The sequence below is a fragment of the Malaclemys terrapin genome, chromosome 9 (assembly GCF_027887155.1).
Source record: "Malaclemys terrapin pileata isolate rMalTer1 chromosome 9, rMalTer1.hap1, whole genome shotgun sequence".
NCBI lineage: Eukaryota > Metazoa > Chordata > Testudines > Emydidae > Malaclemys > Malaclemys terrapin.
Window position 1 is genome coordinate 17,326,800 of NC_071513.1, and position 18,688 is coordinate 17,345,487.

At 44.5% G+C, this 18,688-nt stretch overlaps 1 protein-coding gene across 1 annotated transcript in view; it reads right to left on the reverse strand.

Annotated features, from left to right (window-relative positions):
- Positions 1-18,688, reverse strand: part of LOC128843034 (synaptotagmin-like protein 4) — a 63,937-nt gene that overhangs the window by 17,761 nt on the left and 27,488 nt on the right. Inside the window, exons 4-12 of the mRNA XM_054039501.1 lie at positions 14,716-14,827; positions 12,691-12,784; positions 12,208-12,289; positions 10,501-11,619; positions 8,880-8,978; positions 6,892-6,983; positions 5,961-6,062; positions 3,904-4,073; positions 1,721-1,823 (exon numbers count right to left, since the gene is read on the reverse strand). Of these exons, the coding sequence (XP_053895476.1) occupies positions 1,721-1,823; positions 3,904-4,073; positions 5,961-6,062; positions 6,892-6,983; positions 8,880-8,978; positions 10,501-11,619; positions 12,208-12,289; positions 12,691-12,784; positions 14,716-14,827 (1,973 nt within the window). The remainder of the gene's footprint in view (positions 1-1,720; positions 1,824-3,903; positions 4,074-5,960; positions 6,063-6,891; positions 6,984-8,879; positions 8,979-10,500; positions 11,620-12,207; positions 12,290-12,690; positions 12,785-14,715; positions 14,828-18,688) is intronic.

Here is an 18,688-nt window from a genome sequence, read left to right on the forward strand (position 1 = left end):
GGATACCCCAATACCTTTATAAGAATTATTAAAAAGGATTTTTTAATTTTAATGAATCCGTCGCGCTCTCATCAGTAAGATCACAGTGGTGAATGCTGCATATTCCTAGGTTAGGAATGGGAGCCAGTGCAGGGTAGAGGAAATAAATAGCTCCGGCCCAGCTGGTCATAGGGGCTCTCAGAACTCATTAAAACTCCCTCTTCCAATCCCCAGTATTGCCAACCCTAAATCCTCAAAAGTCATGAGTCAACCCTCCCAAGAAACATAAGATTAGCTTTAAAAGCCATGCGATTTGGAGAGAGAGAGAGAATGAATACATTTGGGGGTCTTTTTATTGGCCCGTTGCTTTTACAACCTTTAGGATTTACATTTTCAAATTTTCCTTTGCAACCAGGAACGCTAGAGTTTTTTGCCTTTAAAAGAAAGCGGAGATTCTCATATTATCACAGGCCTCCAGCAGCTGTGGCTTTAAGAAACCCACCAAACTACCATAAGACTCATGATAAAGTCATGAGGGTTGGCAACATCTCAAATCTCTGATTTCGGAGATTAAGAAAGGTTTTAGCTAATCTCCAGTTTTTTTGCGTTTGTTTAAAGTAAGTTTGTAGCCTCTCGTTCTTGCAAAGAGCCTTGAAAGCGTAACCCAAACAACAGGGCTGGATACCGGCCACCGATTTTTCCAAAAGATCTGCGGTTATCCACAAGCCCTCCCTTCTCCTTCCCCACCCAGCTCCTCCCCAGGCTTTGGGGTCTGTAAAACCCTCACGCATAAGTCCCTTCATATTTTGGAGGACCCCAGACCTATTTATGCAGTGACAGTGGCACCCCCGGACATTACTGATGGCACTAGGGTCACTAGCACAAGCTCCCTCCAAGCTAGGATCTACACATGAGCAGGGTCCTTTGCTAAGCTGCCAGTGTTTAGATGATCTGTTGGTTCCCTTCTGCTCTTGTCTGCTGGCCTCTGATATGCAGGAAAACAGCACCACCCAGCACAAAACCCAACAACTGAAATGAGACCAAAATGTGATAGTCCACAGGAGACTAGTCTTATGTGCCACAGGTAGAGAATAGGAAGGACCAAGATGCACCAGTGCCTGAGGCTCCTGCAATAGCAGAGTGAGATGTGGAGAGGCTGTTTGATAGCCTGGGCTAGTGGTCACACAAGCCTGACAGCTAATGACTTGAGTGCTCACCACAGTTTTGACAGGTCTCACTCTGTGGTCTTGGTCAAGTCACTTAACCAGTCTTAATTTCCTCAGTCAATGATTACCCACCTCATAAAAGGGGATGTGACACTTCAGTAGTTACCATTTATAAAGGACTAACATTCACCAGAATGCATACACAGAGTTAGTTTTATCCCATGTTGCTTTTGTGAGCTGTATAAACCCAGTTCCTTCTAGTTATCTATCCACATCACAAAACCCAATATAGTATCCTTGCTGGCAGCCTCACCCTAAAGGTCAAAGCATGAGTGAGCATGGTGGCTGGGCTATCTTCTCAGTCATGGAGTTAGCCTGCTTAGAGCAGGGCTGGGTGACATCGCAGGGGACACCAAGCTTGAGGGCCAGATCCGAAGCAGTTAGGAGTACCCACAATTCTGAGTGAAGTCAACAGGGGCTTGCAAGTGCTCAGCACTTCTAAGGATCAGACCCGGGTGTTACTAGCGAATTCCAGATGTGCTACAATAAAGCTCTTGTCAAAAAAATGTTCTTACTCTTAACACTTCGTTGTAAATGGGATTCACTGTTCTCTTCTTCACTGAGGTTTTTCTCTTGCCCATTCTAGCTTTGTCTGGGAGCAGGTAAGTTTTGACATACCTGAGGGGGGGGAAAAAAACAAAAAAACTCCAGCTGAGTAACATTCCACACTGCCATGCACCAACAAACATAGGAGATTTCTGAACTGTTACATGGAATTTATGCTAACAAGAGACCTGGAATTGACAATCTGGAAACAAAACTAAGAAACCTGTTAGAATATTCACTTGGCTTCTGCGTGAAGTTCTAAACCGTTCAGTGGAGATGGATGAACTCTAATGAAACCAGAAGCAAGTGGCTCCCCAGCCAGTATGTAAAACTGGTAATGATTTAGAAAGCACTAGAGACCATTTTCTGTAACAGTAAATGGGGTAGTGGATCAGCTGTCATACCATAAGATATCTGTACGTGCAAGATCGCAGTGACATTGTGCAAGGGTGAAATAGGAGGAGAAGGAGGAGGAGAGATGGGATGTCTCAAGGGGATTGAGCCGGTCATGTTTGAGTCCAAACTGTGTTGGTGGTAATCAGAAGCTACCACCGTCTCAAACCATCCAATTGCTAGTGGAGAAGCATCCACATCAGAACCACCACCATTACAATTAGGACCGAAGTGCTCTTTTTTAAGGTATTCTCCACCAAGAGGCCAAGGATTGATAAGGCACAAAATGGACACAGGAGAACATACCACAAACATACTGTGAAATTCCATCCTGGACAAATGCTCTATTATCTGTATTGATCTGCAGCAGGCCCAAGGTGAGGGATGGGAGGTCTTCTGAACGCTTTGTGAATGCCTGTCTAGCTTGCCATGCCAATACAGTGTTGAATTTGCCTGAGAAAGGAACTACCCTTTCACTCCCAGAAGTGATCACCGCCAGGTCAGGATTATGGCACATAGATGTGGGGGAAATTTGTGTATTATGGCTTGGGCGACAGAGGATGATCACATGGATAGGGTACTGGATTAACAGACCTGGGTTCAATTCCCAGCTCCGCTTCAAACTCCTGGTGAAGTCATTCCATCTCTGTGCTCCAGCTCCCCAACAGTGAAATGGAGATTATAATTCTCCCCTGCCTCACAGGAGAATTTATTAATGTTTGCAAGTCATTCAGATACTACTGCGATGGGGCCACATATGCAGATAGATAGATAGATTTCCTTTCAGCGTATGGGGCACCTGTACACCGGAAGGAACGTACACATTTCTAGGTTCAAAATTTGCTACAGCAGAGTATTACTTGTGCAAGTTAAAATTTCCCCCTCACCCCCAATTGTATTGTGGGTTTCTATGATGTAGAATCTAGACGACATTCCACTGAAGCTCCTACAAAGCTAAAAGGGAGGTTATCCTTTTCAGCTTCACATGATGGAGAATCACAGACATCCACAAATGTGTTTACAATGTTGTGATGGTGGTTTTGCCACTACATGCCAAAGGTCTCTAGGAATCAAAACAAACTAGTGTCTGCACATAAGCAGTATCATGCACCCATCTAAGTTCCGTAGCTGCACAGCAGGCTATCAAGCAGATGGGGAAAGGCGCCTCGCCCCCAGTCCCAGAGCTGCTGTGGCAAGAGAGGGCTGGGGGGTGCGGAGTCCTCTCTCCCCGCCGCAGTCCTGGGGCAGTCTGCACCCCAAACCCCTCATCCTTGGCCCCACCCCAGAGCCCGCACTCCCAGCCAGAGCCCTCACCCAACACCGCACCTCAATCCTCTTCCCCAGCCCTGAGCCCCCTCCCACATGCCAAACCCCTCAGCCCCCCCCCGCCATATTGGTGCACATAATAAAATTCATTCCGAACATGGATGGAAAAAAATTAGAGGGAACGTTGGCACCCATATCCCCTATTGTCTTCAATAGGATTTCCAGGTGCTTAGCCCCTGTCACAACCAGGGCTTGAAGTTTCAAAATCCCATTTAAATTTAAGTCAGTGGCAAATCCCTTATTGATTCCAGTGAGTGCAGGCCTGGATGCTAGTAAAGCAGTACTGCCAAGCCAACGAGAGAAATCTGGAGGAGGGAGGGAGGAAACTAATGTTTTCTGTTTAGAAATGTATTGAACAGGTAAAGCAAGAATCCCCTAGGGCAAGCGATCAGGCAATTTCTAAATAAAACCAAAACAAATAAGCCTCACTCACGGGTCACATCTGCCTTTCTTCTCATCCACCACAGCCAGGTCCTTGCACTGGGAAACATAAATCTGGAATTCTCGGTTTTTCTCATCATAATCCAGAGCAAACTGAACAGTCCCTTGTGCATCCACGCTCCCAAAATCACCACTGTAGACGCTGAGAACGCTACCGCTTACCTGTCCGGGCAGAAGAGCGAGGTTAGTGCTAATAAGGCAGGCAGCCTCATTATGCTGGGAAAAGGCAACAATTAAAGTACATTCACAGCAAAACACTCTGCAAAAAACTCTGCACTTGATCTTAGCTGGCTCATGGGTACCAACATAACACTGGCCCGATTCATGTGAGGAAGGGCTGTGGGATCAATCCCTCTGGAGTGCAGGCCAGGCACAGGTGGGAATACTCTTTCAGGGCTGTGCTATAGAAATACTGGATGTCTGAATTCACCAAATGACACACAGAATTTTTCTCATCCCGAGATCTCAAAGCGCTCTGAGAATTGGGTAGCTGGGTTGCCTGGCCACAGTAGACTGAATGAGCCATTTTACCCCAGCACACATCAGGACAGCTGTCTGTTATTCTAACCCAATATCACCACTGGATTTTTCAGAACAGAAATAAGTTGAGACTACCAGAACTCGTTACACATAAATCTACAATTATTGGGCCAAATCCCAGAGTGCCTTACTCAATTGTTATGCAGTTTTTATACAGGTTGATTCCCACTGATGCCAGGGAATGCCCTACCTGAGTAAGGACCGATGAAAAACTGAGCAAGAACCTCAGGATTAGCCCCATTGTTACTATATTGTTGGAGCACGCTCAATGTGCATGGTGCTGTACAAAAAAAGAGAAGCAGACAAACCCCTGCCCGGAGGAGCTGATGTTCTGTGAGATACATTCCTTTGTGTGCCTGGTTGCCAGGACATACAAATTGTGCATCTGCACAGAGAAATAGATCGCTCGACACCTACAGTCTTCTGAACGCAAACACAGCTGTGCAATTGCTCACTGGCTTTGGGCCTCCATTAAAAAAAAAAAAAGGCCCATCCCATTGCCTTCAATAGGAGCAGGTGATTAGGCAGAAACAACACACAAGCAAAGGGAAAGTTCCAGTAAACCAATTACTTCGATTCATTGAAGGCATATGTTGATGGCATTGCAGGATACAAAGCAAGTCATTAACCTTCAAAACATCCCCTGGGCAATATTTCACTCCCATTTATAGGGAGTTTTCCCTGCTATTCAGCCTCCCCTTTCTCCCTTCTTGACTTCATTCCATTATCCCTCAGGAATCCCCTAAATATTTCCTCTCAGTTCTGGGAGCCAAATTCACTGCCCTAATAAGGTGCTGCACTGGCTTACCCCAGCAGAGAGTTTAGAGTTGGATTTTCTAAAGCACCTTAGTGAGTTAGACACACAAGACCTGTTGAAAGCTCCTGAAGTCACTAGGGCAATTTTTAAAAATCCCACCCAACATACCTTCCCCATACTCTTCTTTTCACCTAGCTAAACATATTTAGATCATGTAATCTTCCCTCAGATCAATTCCCTTAGTCCCATTTTTGTTGTGCTTCTCTGAACTCCCTCCAATTTGTTGGCAACGGAAAGATGGTCTTGCTGTTGGGGCACTGGACTGGGACTCAGGAAATCTGAGTTTAGTTCCCAGCTCAGTCACATATGTCCTGTGTGTCCGTGAGCAAGTCACTTAATCTGTACCTCAGTTCTCCAGCCATAAAACCAGGGTAATAAGCCTTCCTTTCTCACCACAAGGTTAGTTTTCTCTATTTAGACTGTAAATAGCTTGGAGCAGAGATTTTTTTCTTATTCTTGGTTGCATAACACCTAGCACAATGGGACCTTGATCTTGGATGGGATCTCTACACACAAGCTATAACAAATAATAAAAAGAAAATACAATCATTACAGTAATCCTCCTCCTCATAGCAACAGAATGCCCAGAAATAATGGGAGAATCCAGGTGCCATAGCACCAGAACTAAATGCAGCATCACTGCATCCTACCGCAGACCTCTTTTTAGCACGATGAGCCCATTAAGTACCTACCGAAGAGACTGATGCCATGTCAGAGGAGTGGCTGCCAAGGCTAGGAGTCTTTTTGTGTCTGTTAAACTGGAAGCTGATTTCTGAAGCAGTGTCCGATTCCGTCTGTGCAGAAAGTAACAAGCATCTTTAAACACTGTGGTACGAGCACTCTGAAGCAAGACGCACAAAAAACCAATCTCTCAGCAGACTCCCATTAGAGACAGATGCAGGTTAGAAGAATGTTTAAAAGGAATGTAATGCAGGGAGTCTCCTCAGGGATATTCCCTCGGACCGACTGAAAGATCATCATTAATTGATGACCAATGGAGCCGCATGCAATCTCCCTTGCTGAAGAGATCACCACAATGTTACGGCTTGGGGGAGAACGACCAAGGAGAGAAGTCCTGGGTATCCTTCAGGACTATTTCTGTTAAAAAGGATTTTTGATTTAACTTCCCAAACCTAAGGCATAGTTTAGGATTATTCAGGGTCGGCTTTACGGAAATTGGCACCCTGAACAAACTTGTATTTTGGCACCCCAGGGCCCCACTGCCTCCCCACCAGTCCTCACTGCCTCCCCACCCTACCCCCCCCTCACCCCCAGTTCTCACTGCCTCCACAGGCTCCACACCCGGCACTTACTGCTTTCCCCACCCCATTGCCCCAAGCTCCCTTCTGCGGTCTTGCGCCCCAGGCCTGCCCTGCTCCTTGACCACAGTGCCCCACTGACTACAGTGCCCCACTGACTACAGTGCCCTGGACGGTCGCTCACGCGTAAGGCTGGCCCTGCGAGTGCTCCAAGTGGCCATACACAGGTACATCTCCAGAGTTTATGGCTTAATCAACACTTAAAAAGAGCATTTGTAACCATGTATTTTACTGAGATGAAGGTGCTCAGTGGATGTGATTCATGTTAAAGTTGGTGGAGTTTGGGCTACATGCACATCCCTACCTCAGATAGAAGGAGAGGGGTGGATCTGCTCAGCTCTTTGGTTCGTTCGGGCTCAAGAAGTTGATGAGTTATCATTTGCGGCTTATTGTACGCTGTAGGCACAAAGGGGGAAAAAAAGGCAACAAGTTGTCCTATAGGCTGAGGCAGGAAAACATAATGAAGACAGACCCAAGTTTCCATTAACTGTGGCATGTACTGTACATAGGGCTTGGGATGACCTAGGGAAATGTTGAAAGTCACTGGAGTTCTACCCACTTACTTCACATCTGAATTTAGCCCTATAAGTTGAATTGTATCCCTGAAATACTTTTTAGCTAACTTTTCTGAATTATTTTCAATGAGTTTTCATTATATTTGTCGGAGTATGTAAACTCCTTCTAGTGGCTAATTTAATTTAAATATTAACCTAAAGAATTGTGTCACTCACGGTCTTCAGTCTGAACAACAGTTTATCTCCTTGTTAATTTAGGATAGAATGTAAACACAAACAAAATTACTGATATTTTCATCTCAGTGTATTGCATGCAGTATTCACTGTTTGCAAAAAAAAAATTCACTAAGTGTTTGTGCCTACAATTTAGGAGTTGTATATGCTCTCCTTCCAATACCTCTGATAAAGACAGGCAGATGCTTATTTTGAATCCAACTTTCTCTTTGTAGTTATGTAGGTACCTGATTCAAAGCCCACTGAAGTTCATGGGAAGAATCCCATAGATTTCAGTGGGCCTTGAATCAGATCATAAGTTATCAAATTCATTATTAATATCATCTAATTTGATCTTGAGGCTGCATGAGATATGGGGGAAAAGGCATCTCACTCCTTAATTATTGTTAAGAAGATTGATGTTGGTCACTAACATCCAACGACAAGTTCTGCTCCCAGTCACACCAGTGTAAATCAGGGAAACTCCACTGAATTTATTCAGTTCCTCCTGCTTTACACCGGTGTAACTAGGAGCAGAACTTGGTCAGTCTTCAAACACATGGTTTGCACAGTATTATATATATTAAAAAAAAAAAATCAGTAACTGCATTGGCACGGACTAGCTGGTTTTCCAGAACATTGGCTCTTCCCCCTGAGATGTTGCCATAACTCCAAAATTAAACAAACGAGAGTGGGGAGGGGGAGGGAAAAAAGAGCCTGTTGTATTAACAAAAATAGAGTTTTAAAAATGTGCCATGTTAAAAAGAGGGTTAGGTATTTAAACAGCCAAGTTAAATAAAACCTATTTGATCCTTGTTTAACTTCTTTCCAATGACTAACCCCTTTCTAAAACAATGGGCTTGATTTTAAGATTATACACACACAAAACATATCAGTCATGAAGGCCAATACATCCTACTAAGCTACAATGATCAAAGTGCCGAAGCGCACTCTCAGCACTACAGAAACCTACAAGTCATTTTCACCTCTAAACTGGAACACAATAAAAGCTGCTGATTCCAACCCTCCCTCCAGGTTTATTATTTTGCAAACAAATTACATCAAAACAACACTACAGAGTTGGTTTTGCTACCTTCAGGGCTGATGGCTCTGAACAAAACTTCATAGCAATCTTAAAATAGAGGCAGAAATCCTGGTCCCCTGTGCAAAGGCCAAATAACGGAGCTGTGCAGTGTGTAGGGACCTGCTGCAGCATCACCTCTTGCAGCCTCTCCCAACACAGGGATTGCAGCCAGCAGATCTGTATTCTGCCATAGTTCTCCCCCCCGCCCCCTCCATGATGCCACTGATTGTACTGCCAATGCACAGCCTTTTCACCAACTCACTGAAGCTCCCAAGGTTTCACCTAGAAAAATGTATGACAAGCCAAAGACGAACATCAACTTGGTTAGAGGTTTGCTGGGTGTGAATCAGCTTTCTAATTTGACGACGAAACATTCTTTGCTTAGTCCCCGTACAAGAACCCAAAGGCTGCAAGATCCAGGCCATAAAGTATGAGCTTACGAAAAATGTAAAACAAAGAGAAAAGACAGACAGTACTCACTCTCACTGGTTGTGTAAATGTTCACCATGCTCTTGGCTAGATTAACGCTATTCGCTCGTGCCAGAGCCATGGCAACAGGGGATTGATCCCCGTCGTCTTCTGGAATAAAATTAAAAACCAAAGCACCAAAATAAGCAAATGAATAAAAAGAAACAATAGATCCAGGGCGTGTGGGTCTCACTGTTAGTGTCCTAATTATTTAATTAACATGCCAACTGGATTAAATAAAGGAGGAGATTCAAAAGCACACGTGGCAGTTTAGGCACCTAATTCTCAATAGGAGGCAGGCATCTAACAGCCATTTGGACCTTTGAAAAATCTCCCCCAAAACAAAACAAAAATGTGTTTCCATCATGGAAAAGGCAAACGATTAAAGGATTAATCTAGTCACCAAAATAGACCATCACAGGCACAAAGCTTCCCACACAACACCTGGCAGGATCATTCCTGTGATAACATGTAGACAAAGAAATTTAAATAGATCTTTGAAAAATTGCCTGGTACCTACATCGAACACTTCTACTCACTGAAATTGCAATTCAGTATTTCTAGGTTAGGAGAAATAGCGAATAAGCTATAACATGGCAGCAAGACTTGAAAATAAGGGTAGGTGAAGTTTAAAGAAAATGTTTTTAACTAGATCCTAACTTGGTACTGTTCTAGGCCATGATAAAAGTAGAATGTGGTTAGGGAGACTGCATATGAAACTGGGAGCCTTCCACTTCTGTCACTGGCCACAGGAAGACAGCCCACATTTTAAGAAAAACAGCTCCAGTATTGCAAGTACTGTTTTTCCACCTTCCATTACATGCTGGCACAGTTCACTTTGCTTACATGCCTCAATGGGTGCTACTGGGGGGCAAACTCACCCCTCAGGCAGTTAGGCATATCAAAGCAACATTACCACGAGGAGGAGCAGGGTATAAAAATCCAGAGAGAGATGAAGAATGGCAGTGCAATTAGTTGTGGTTGCAATTTTGTGCACAAGTTTAATTATGGATAAAATCTTGGAGGCCTGAGAAATGTCCAAAAGTCATTACTAGCTGAACACTGTTTGGTGGCCTCAATTCAATTCCTGATGGAGAGGTCTCCATATCACCAAAGCAAAAAATCCAAATAACCACCGCACTAAATTAGGCATCCTGGTGTCTGATATTTCTAGCAACACTTCAATGGGAAGAACAAAAAAACAAAACAAAAAAGTTTTCTGTAATAAACCCAAAGGGCTTTTACAAGGACATGCATGTACCAAATTAACATGAAATCTCTAGGTAAAAGCTCTCTGATGGCAGCCTCCAGAGAGAGTGGAGTGAGCAGACAGACTGAACTGTCCTTCTCCACAGATTAGGTGACTCCCAAATCAGAGATTAGGTCCATTGGTGGGGTGATGTGAGGAAATTGTTCAGTACTATTGCCCATTCTACAACTAACCTGTGGCCAAACAGAGGACTTGTCAGTCTCCAGAGCTGTTATCCTGGCTCATTCCACAAGCACTAAAAACTTTATGCAGGAAGTAAAGGGGGAAAAAGGGCCTTAGGGAAGAGAATATGCAGGGAAGTAGAAAAAAACCCCAAACTACTTGTTAGGACTTCATAGGGGATGCAGGTGGAGTTCTCAATACCTGAGAATATAGCTGAGTCAGTTCCTTGAATCGCTTCTCTCTCCATGGCTGGATCCTTGGACTTTAGGTTGTCTGCAGGCTCGCGTGTCTTAGCCTCAGCGAGCTCTCCATTAGTTTCCATGTTTTCTTGAATGCCCAAATCAGACCTTTTATCCCTATCACTATCACTGTCTGAATGTACAGGTTCTATCAATATCTGAATCCTACTCGCCAATGAGTCCACCTTGCGCCTGCTTTCTTCAGGCATGACATACTCATCTGCAGGCGTTTCTGGTTCAAATGTGCTGCTGGGCCCCTCTTTTGTGGGCGAATCTATTTTGATTGAAGGCACTCGCACAGGCAGTTTGGATCTCCTCAAGCAGCGTTGTGCCTTTCTCTCCTCCTCCTGTCTCCCATTACTTTCAGTCAATGAATTATTTCTAGTAACCACAGCCCCTTTGCTCTTGCCATATGTAGACCTGGCCATAGCAGAGACTGAGCCCTTCCTTGAATGGGCTACGTAGCACGGTTCATCTTCACTAGAAGACAAGGTCACTGTTCTTTTATAGGGAATTCTGGTTTTCATGGAGACATTGGACTTTTCTTCACCATTTTGGCTTTGATTAGACTGATTAGAGAGAGAGCGACTCAACGTGAACGATCTCCCATTTGACCCTACCACACTGGGCTTTTCAAAGGACTCCTCTGAAACATTACCTGCTACTACAGTATCTGCACCTTTCTCCCAAAAGTTCCTCAGGTTCTTGAACTGTTCACGATCTAGGCCGATTTCGTCATCTTTATTGCTCATGGAAGAGATGGTATAGTTGGCTCCTTGCTTCAGAACCAGATTGTTGTCTTCCTCTCCAGACAGTAATTTTGAGCTTTTAAGTGACTCTCTCTTTGCATGACTGCCCTCAGTCTGCTCTGTGTGATTCACAAGAGTCTCTGACCTGAGCAGGCCTTTGCTTGCTTTCCTCTTGACTGGTATCTTGCTGGCAATATTAGTGTCTTTGGGGGGAGCGTTCTGCATTGCTGGGGTGCCACTGAGCGCATCAGGAACCTCCACTGCAGAAGAATAACTGGACTGAACCATATCCTCTTCTGAGAGCTTGGCAGGCGACGGAGGTACTTCATGACCTACAAAAACAAACATTCACAGCCTATTCCAAGAGCTCACAACATCTCACCAGAAGGTTTGTGCTACAGCTGATCAAAAAGAAAAGGAGAAAATTTTGGAGACGTGGCCAGCATTCCCTCCCTCCCCTTTTCCCCACCCTCAAAATTTAGAAGTTTCAAAAACAAAAAATTCAAAAAAACCCACCCAGCTCTAGTTTGTCCCTGTGAGGCAAGGTAAGCAGCACTGCTGGCACAGCTTTGACTCTGTTTAGATATTATTCATATGCACTATTTGTGATCCACTAACAGTGTGCTGTACAAGAGACAGAAGACAGGTCCTTACTCTGAGGAGTTTACAAGCCCAACAGACAACATATGACACACTGAGGGAATCCAAAAAAGCTTTAGTCAGAGGGTTTCTCTCCCTGCTTCCGGTCTTTGACATAATGTGCTAGAGGTTTAATGTTTGTGTGTTTCAGGGAACCCATTTCAATGTGCTGAGGTAAGAACTTCCCTTCATCATACACACCAAGCAATGCTTTGTACCTAGATGCCTTCCATACTGCATAATAAAAGTCATATTGCTGAAACAGCAACAAAAACCCTTACCTTTTTCAGACAGTTGCCAGTTGTCTGTTGTACTTACTCCAGTGTTGCTCTCTCCTGGCGAGACATCATTTACACTGGATCTCTGCAGGGAAAATAAACCCCATCAGGGTATAAACATCTGGGTCTCTCTCACCAGATCAATTCTCTGCCATTGTAGAGGCGTCAGGCATTGGGGCACCTCAGTACCTCCTGTTCTCTGCTTATGGCACACAATAGTTTAGTCTCCAGAGGGCTTTAATACTTTAGTCTAGTCTAGATTATTGGGCTCAATACAGGGAAAGCTGAGTGGGGCTTAGTAATTTGTGATACAAGGCCAGACTAGATGATCGGGTGGTCCCTTCTGGCCTTAAATGCTATAAAAACTGGAAAGACATTGTCTTGTATCTCAGCATAAACACCAAGCAGCCAGGCTTTGGAGCCCTTCAGGTAGACATAGGCTACGTACAGATCCCAAGCAAAATATAGAGGCTGGGTGTACACTACCTCATTTAATGAGGGTGGCAGTATGACGTGTCTTGGTTTTGGCTTTGGCCAGGTATTCTGCTCCTCTGAAGAATCCAAAGCAGTAGTACTGGATCTGCAGAAGATGAGAGACGCCTTAGCAAAGATGTAGATTCCAACACCAAATGCGAAGGCACATTTTGTGGGGAGATTTTTCAGGATGACCTAACCTTCTTTCATGCCTGCTCAGTTCTGTTGAGCTAGTTTTTTGGTTACTTTCATTGTGTATCTGCTCTTTATGCAGACATCTCTCTGCTCAGATCATCCAGAGCCAGTGACTTCACTTATTTCCTTCATTCGCATTTGGAATGGCTTGGTGCAGATAAAGGGCCTGATCCTTGACTCTGGGTAATACTGACAACTCTCCCATTGCAGTCAATAGGGTTTTTAGAAACATTGCTCAATAAAAATAGAGGGACAAATCCCTAGGTTTCCTTGGGGTCAGATTTTCCCCTTCTGCAGGAAAACCTGAGGGAATAAAACTCCGTGGAGATTCCCCCACTGGAATCTCCTTCCCGATATGTTCCATCAGAGGAGTAGGATTGGCACTGGTGCAGAACAGATGGTGGGTCCAGCTCCTAAGAGACTCATATTTCTTAGCTGTGCCCTGAGGAGACACAGGAGACCAGATCCATCTGCGAGAAGGCCCCATGCCACTGCACTGGCCTTTGTCAGCTAGCCCCTGGCCTCTCCCTCACTCTGTTGTGCCTTCCCTAGCTGGAAGCTTTCCTGAAACCTCTGCCTTAAATGGAGGCATCGATGTGCATTTCCTCCCACCCACCAATGCACACTCCAGCCCAGCCCAGCCAGTGCAATCTGCTGCTCAGACATGACTCCCCAGATATCATGCTGCCATGGAGACAGATGACCTTTTCTGCACAGGAGAGGGCGGCCCTTCTAGACCTGGTTCTGGGAGGTGCTGGGCAAGACTGGGCCCCCAGCGCTTCTTCATTTCACTCCAAAAAGCTTAGCGGGGTTTAGACATTTATACGGACAATGGGAACAGCCACAATTACATTGGACAGGATAAAAATAAAATCCTATGGAATATAACTGCTTCAGAGCAGAAGTCAATTGCTAACTGCCTGCAGGGTTGGGAAGAAACTTCCCCATGACCAGGCTACGCGATTGCTTGCCCCTTTCTTGGACAGTTCTGGCCAACATCAAAGACTGCTAGTCAGATCCAATACAGCAATTCCAATGTTCAGGTTTGACCCCCAGGGACTTTTGCCCAAGTGAGGACCAAGAAAAACAGTGTAAAGTCTTGAGGATTTCAGGATTTGGCCCAAATGAAATTTAAAGAACTTCTGTACTGGCAAAGAAAGTACACAGAACATCCTTCTGCAAGGAAACTCTTTTATATTGTGTCCTTTATTAAATACTCCCCCTGATAAACCGCATTGAGCATGGCTGCATCGTTGTGCCATATGTTTAACAATTCATTGCCTTCCTGTTTCTCAGAAGGATTTCTTATTTCGCAACAAACAGAAATGCAAATATTTTAATGGTTTATCGAGAGTTTATTAATACTGAAGGCAGTCACCACTTTGCTTGTACTTTGATGGGATATATTTGCCCAATCAAGCTACGATGCGGCATACTGAATTGTTAAAAGGGGTGGCAAGGAACTGCCAAGAAATGAGCAATGTTCCAAAACAGCTTCTTTTGTTAATGACACTCAGCTGCAAAAAGTTAAACAAATATAAAACCACCATTTATCTGAAGAGTTATCAATAATATTCTGAGATAGGCCATTGCCGCCTTTTCGCTGGCCCCTTATCAAATCATGCAGGAAAAGCCTTGATGGAATAAACACATTACCAGACCTTTATTAGGGGAGGTTAATATCTAACAATTCCTTGAAAAGTATTTTAAGATATCCCTTAGTAACCAAAGGCTCAGTTAATGAACCAGGATCTTGCTTGTTATGTTTAATTTTCATGAACAATAATGGAAAGCCTGTGCAGCCAATATGCAGCACTGAAACGGTTGTCCTTCGTCAGTTACCTCTCGGCTCCCAAGTCTGGAGTGAGTTCAGGGAAGAGAGGACTGGTTGTGTCTGATGGCAGTGAAGCTGCTGTGTCTTCCAGGCTCTGCCGGATGTGTTCGTTAGGCTCATCTATTATATAAGAGAGAGGATTGGGAAATGACATTTTAATTAAAACTGTGACAGCCGCTATGTTTTATTTTCATGCAAGCAAACACTTGTTAAATGATTCATACCAGAGCTAAACCGTGAAATTAACGCAGGATAATTGATAGAGAGGCAGGCTGGCCGGCTCTCCACTCCCACATTCTCGCTCAAAAGATCTGCCGGTTTCAATGGGGGTGGAGAGTGCAAAAGAGACATGCACACACACCACTTTCAAAAGCAGCATTGGCAAAAGCATGTCCCAGTCCCCTGTGATTTGTCAGCATAAACAGATCTGGCTAATGACTACTAATGATAGAAGCTGTCAAACCAGCTATAAACCTTAACAGGACACTGCAGTGGTGGTCAATAAAGTTAATCCATTCCAGGATTTGAATTCAGCTATTTCCTGTTTTGACTCAAAGTCATCTGATCTTGGCAAACAGAAGGAGGCCAGTCGAGTTAATAAGAGAAGATCCCTATTGTTTGTACTGGCACAGGGCTAAGCTGTGTCTTCTGAATTTTACTCAACCAACTGACGGGGAAAAAACCAAGAGATGACAGTAATGTTTAAAGCAACATGCCAGGGTACAAAAGCTGCCTTAGACACTCAACTGTCAAATATATCTACTGTACAACAAAAAAGGGTTAAACTCTCAAACAGGGATGAAAAAAAGTCAACTTGTTCTGAGCAATAGAAACTACATGGTATCTTAATATATTTATTCACCACCCAGCAAGGTCTATTGCACAGAGACAATGTACCTCTTACTAAACCTGCCAGCACTCTTTAGATTATATTGTATGAAACAGACCATACAAGGGCTCCTGTTCAAAGGCCCAATATACCACATTATATAACGTGGGATCCCTGGCTGTTCAGCTATTGGTTTGCAAAAATGTGGGTCAAACAGCAGAGGAACTCTCTATGGACAGGTTATGATACAGCGGCTTACTGCATCCACCAGGATTATTGAACCTTCCTTGGAAGCATCTAGTGCTGGTCACTGTCAGACCAATCACTGAACCAGGTGGATAACTATCCGAGCCAACATGGCAACACCTACATTCCTAAGATCTGAAAAATCAAGCTGGGTTTTTAGTCTGTGCATTATCATGTGTCAAAGGTTCTGCAGGGCAAATTCTGTCCTCGCCTGCATCTATGTAACTCAGTCTTCATCTGGGTTGCAGAGGTATAAATGAGGGCAGAATACGGCCCCCGCTATTGGAATTTAAATAACAGTTCTGTTGGTGATGCACAAGCCAGAACTTTCCTAGTGCGGCTGTGGTTCTGCCAGTCTTACAGGAGTAAAGTGAGCAGATATAACCCACACTCAGTGGCCTGCTCCCTATATGTAAGAACGTGCCACTTTTTACTCATGCAGTGTTGTACAGCCTCACTCACCGCGAGTCTCCACTTTTACATAATCTTTTTTCAGAGAATGGCACAAGTAGTCGTATTTAAGTGTACCAAGAAAAGCCACAGAGCTGTAACGTGGTAAGAAGTCTCCTGTTGGCTGGGCACATGCTGAGAACTGGCAAATGACAAGCAGTGTATGTAAAACCAAGCTGATTAATTAATTAATGGAGATATCCCATCTCCTAGAACTGGAAGGGACCCTGAAAGGTCATCAAGTCCAGCCCCCTGCCTTCACTAGCAGGACCAAGTACTGATTTTGCCCCACATCCCTAAGTGGCCCCCTCAAGGATTGAACTCACTACCCTGGGTTTAGCAGGCCAATGCTCAAACCACTGAGCTATCCCTCCTCCCCTGATGGGCACAAGCAAGAGCCTCCTCCTCCACCCTACCATTCTTGCACCCGAGACAGCAAGACGCAGACAGGTTACTGTTCTGGAACCAGAAGGCGAGGGGGCAAACACAAAAACCTCTCACATTTATACTTGGCCTATTCAAGCCTGAGAGGCCTCAACAACAAACAGTTGCATTCACTTTGCAACTCACTATGAAGCCCATCACATCATATTCGCACTGTTGCTAGCTGAGCAGCGTGAGGTCTTCATGTATTCTCATACTGGCCACCTAGATTTCGCCGTCAAATCAACGATCATAACTGAGGTTTTAATTACAAATGGGTTGTCAGGGTATTATAACCCACAAAAGCCAGTAAAGTGGCCTTGGTAGCTTTAAGACAGATACAGTGAGAGGCAAGTTTCACCCTGAATTAACAGTTGTTCAACCAGTTTAGCTTGCCTAGCTATTTCTTTAAAAGAACAATACATAGGTATAGCTTAATCATATGGCTCTAATACTTCAACTCCTACATCAGCTCTCCTTTCCTTATTGCATTAAAATTCAGACCTGCATTTGATACAAGATGAAACACTAGAAATTGTACTAAAGGGAACCATCCTGCATTGGCAGGGGAAAAGAACTGGCTGCTCAAGTAGGTTTGACACCCCTCAGATATTGATTTGTCAAAGGATAAAGAACAAAGAAATTATAAATAAATTAATGAAATTACCTAGTCTGACAATAAGCTAAAACAGCTGATTAGGCAAACACTTACCATCACATTCCTCCCAGGATTTAAAAAACTAATTACAGTAACTCCTCGCTTAACATTATAGTTATGTTCCTGAAAAATGCGACTTTAAGCTCTACAAGGCAACACAAATGGAGGGAGAGGAGACAGCATGGCAGACAGAGACACACCCTGTGTGAGAGAGAGAGAGAGAGATGCACATTGCCCCTTTACGTACGCTGACCCCACTCTAAGTAGATCAGGAAGTTGAGACAGCAGCTGCTGCCAAAAAGCTCCCTCTGTCCTGAGCCCTGTTGTGTCCCGCCCCCAACCGCTCTATGGAAATGGGATAAGCAGGGGGCAGGGGGACACCCTGATATTAGCCCCGCCTTCCGCCCCCACACAGCAAGCAGGAGGCTCCTGGGAGCAGCTCCAAGGCAGAGGGCAGGAGCAGCACATGGCAGTGGGGGCAGGAACAGCTGAACTGCCGGCAATTGATAGCCTGCTGGGTGGCTGCTGCACAGGGAACTTAGGTGAGTGGGGAGCTGATAGGGGAACTGATAGGGGGGCTGCTGGTTCCAAGCCCCCACCAGGGATGACTAAGTGAGGAGTTACTGTATCTCCAGGACCTGGGAAATTCACTCAATGCCAAGCTATAATCATTCTATATAGCCTATCTCCTTTAGGGCTTTATGCTGCTACCGATCACCATGGTATCAGAGCATCTTCCATATCGAACAGCAATAGTGAAAGTCCCCAGAGGACTACATGGAGTCTTTGGCATTTTTCTTTTGGAGTCCAAACTCTTCTTGTAGTAGGGCTGTTAGAGGAAATTTTTGAAGTCTAAAAAATCCTATTTCCCTTTGGTAGCAGCTAAGGGTAGAAGGAACTGTCGGTGTCCAGTTGGGTAGGACCTTTCCAAGTCAAGGTTCTCTCATCTCACTTCATAACAATGCTCAGAGCTTTAAATCAGGATTCAGAGCCCTAGACTCGTGGAAGTATTGCACTAATCTTGTTAAATGAACACCTACCTCTTCCAATCAGATTTAAGAACTGACGGCAGGGTGAACAGTTCTGATCTCCAGAGGGAAGGATAAAGGTTGGCAAGACAGACCTTGAACGCCCTTATCTTACTGACTTCAGACTCCACATAAGCCGTAGGGTATGTCCCACTTACTTGCATGGGCCCGGTTCTGCTCTCAGTGACACCAGTCATTCTGGTGTAACTTCATTGTCAACGGAATCACACCAGTGTTGGCAAGATCACTATTTGCCTCTTACAGCTGAGAGCAATTGGCTAATACATTAATACACAGTAATCAGAGAGGGGATTTTAGCATCTGGCTACTACTAAAAAGAAGCCTTT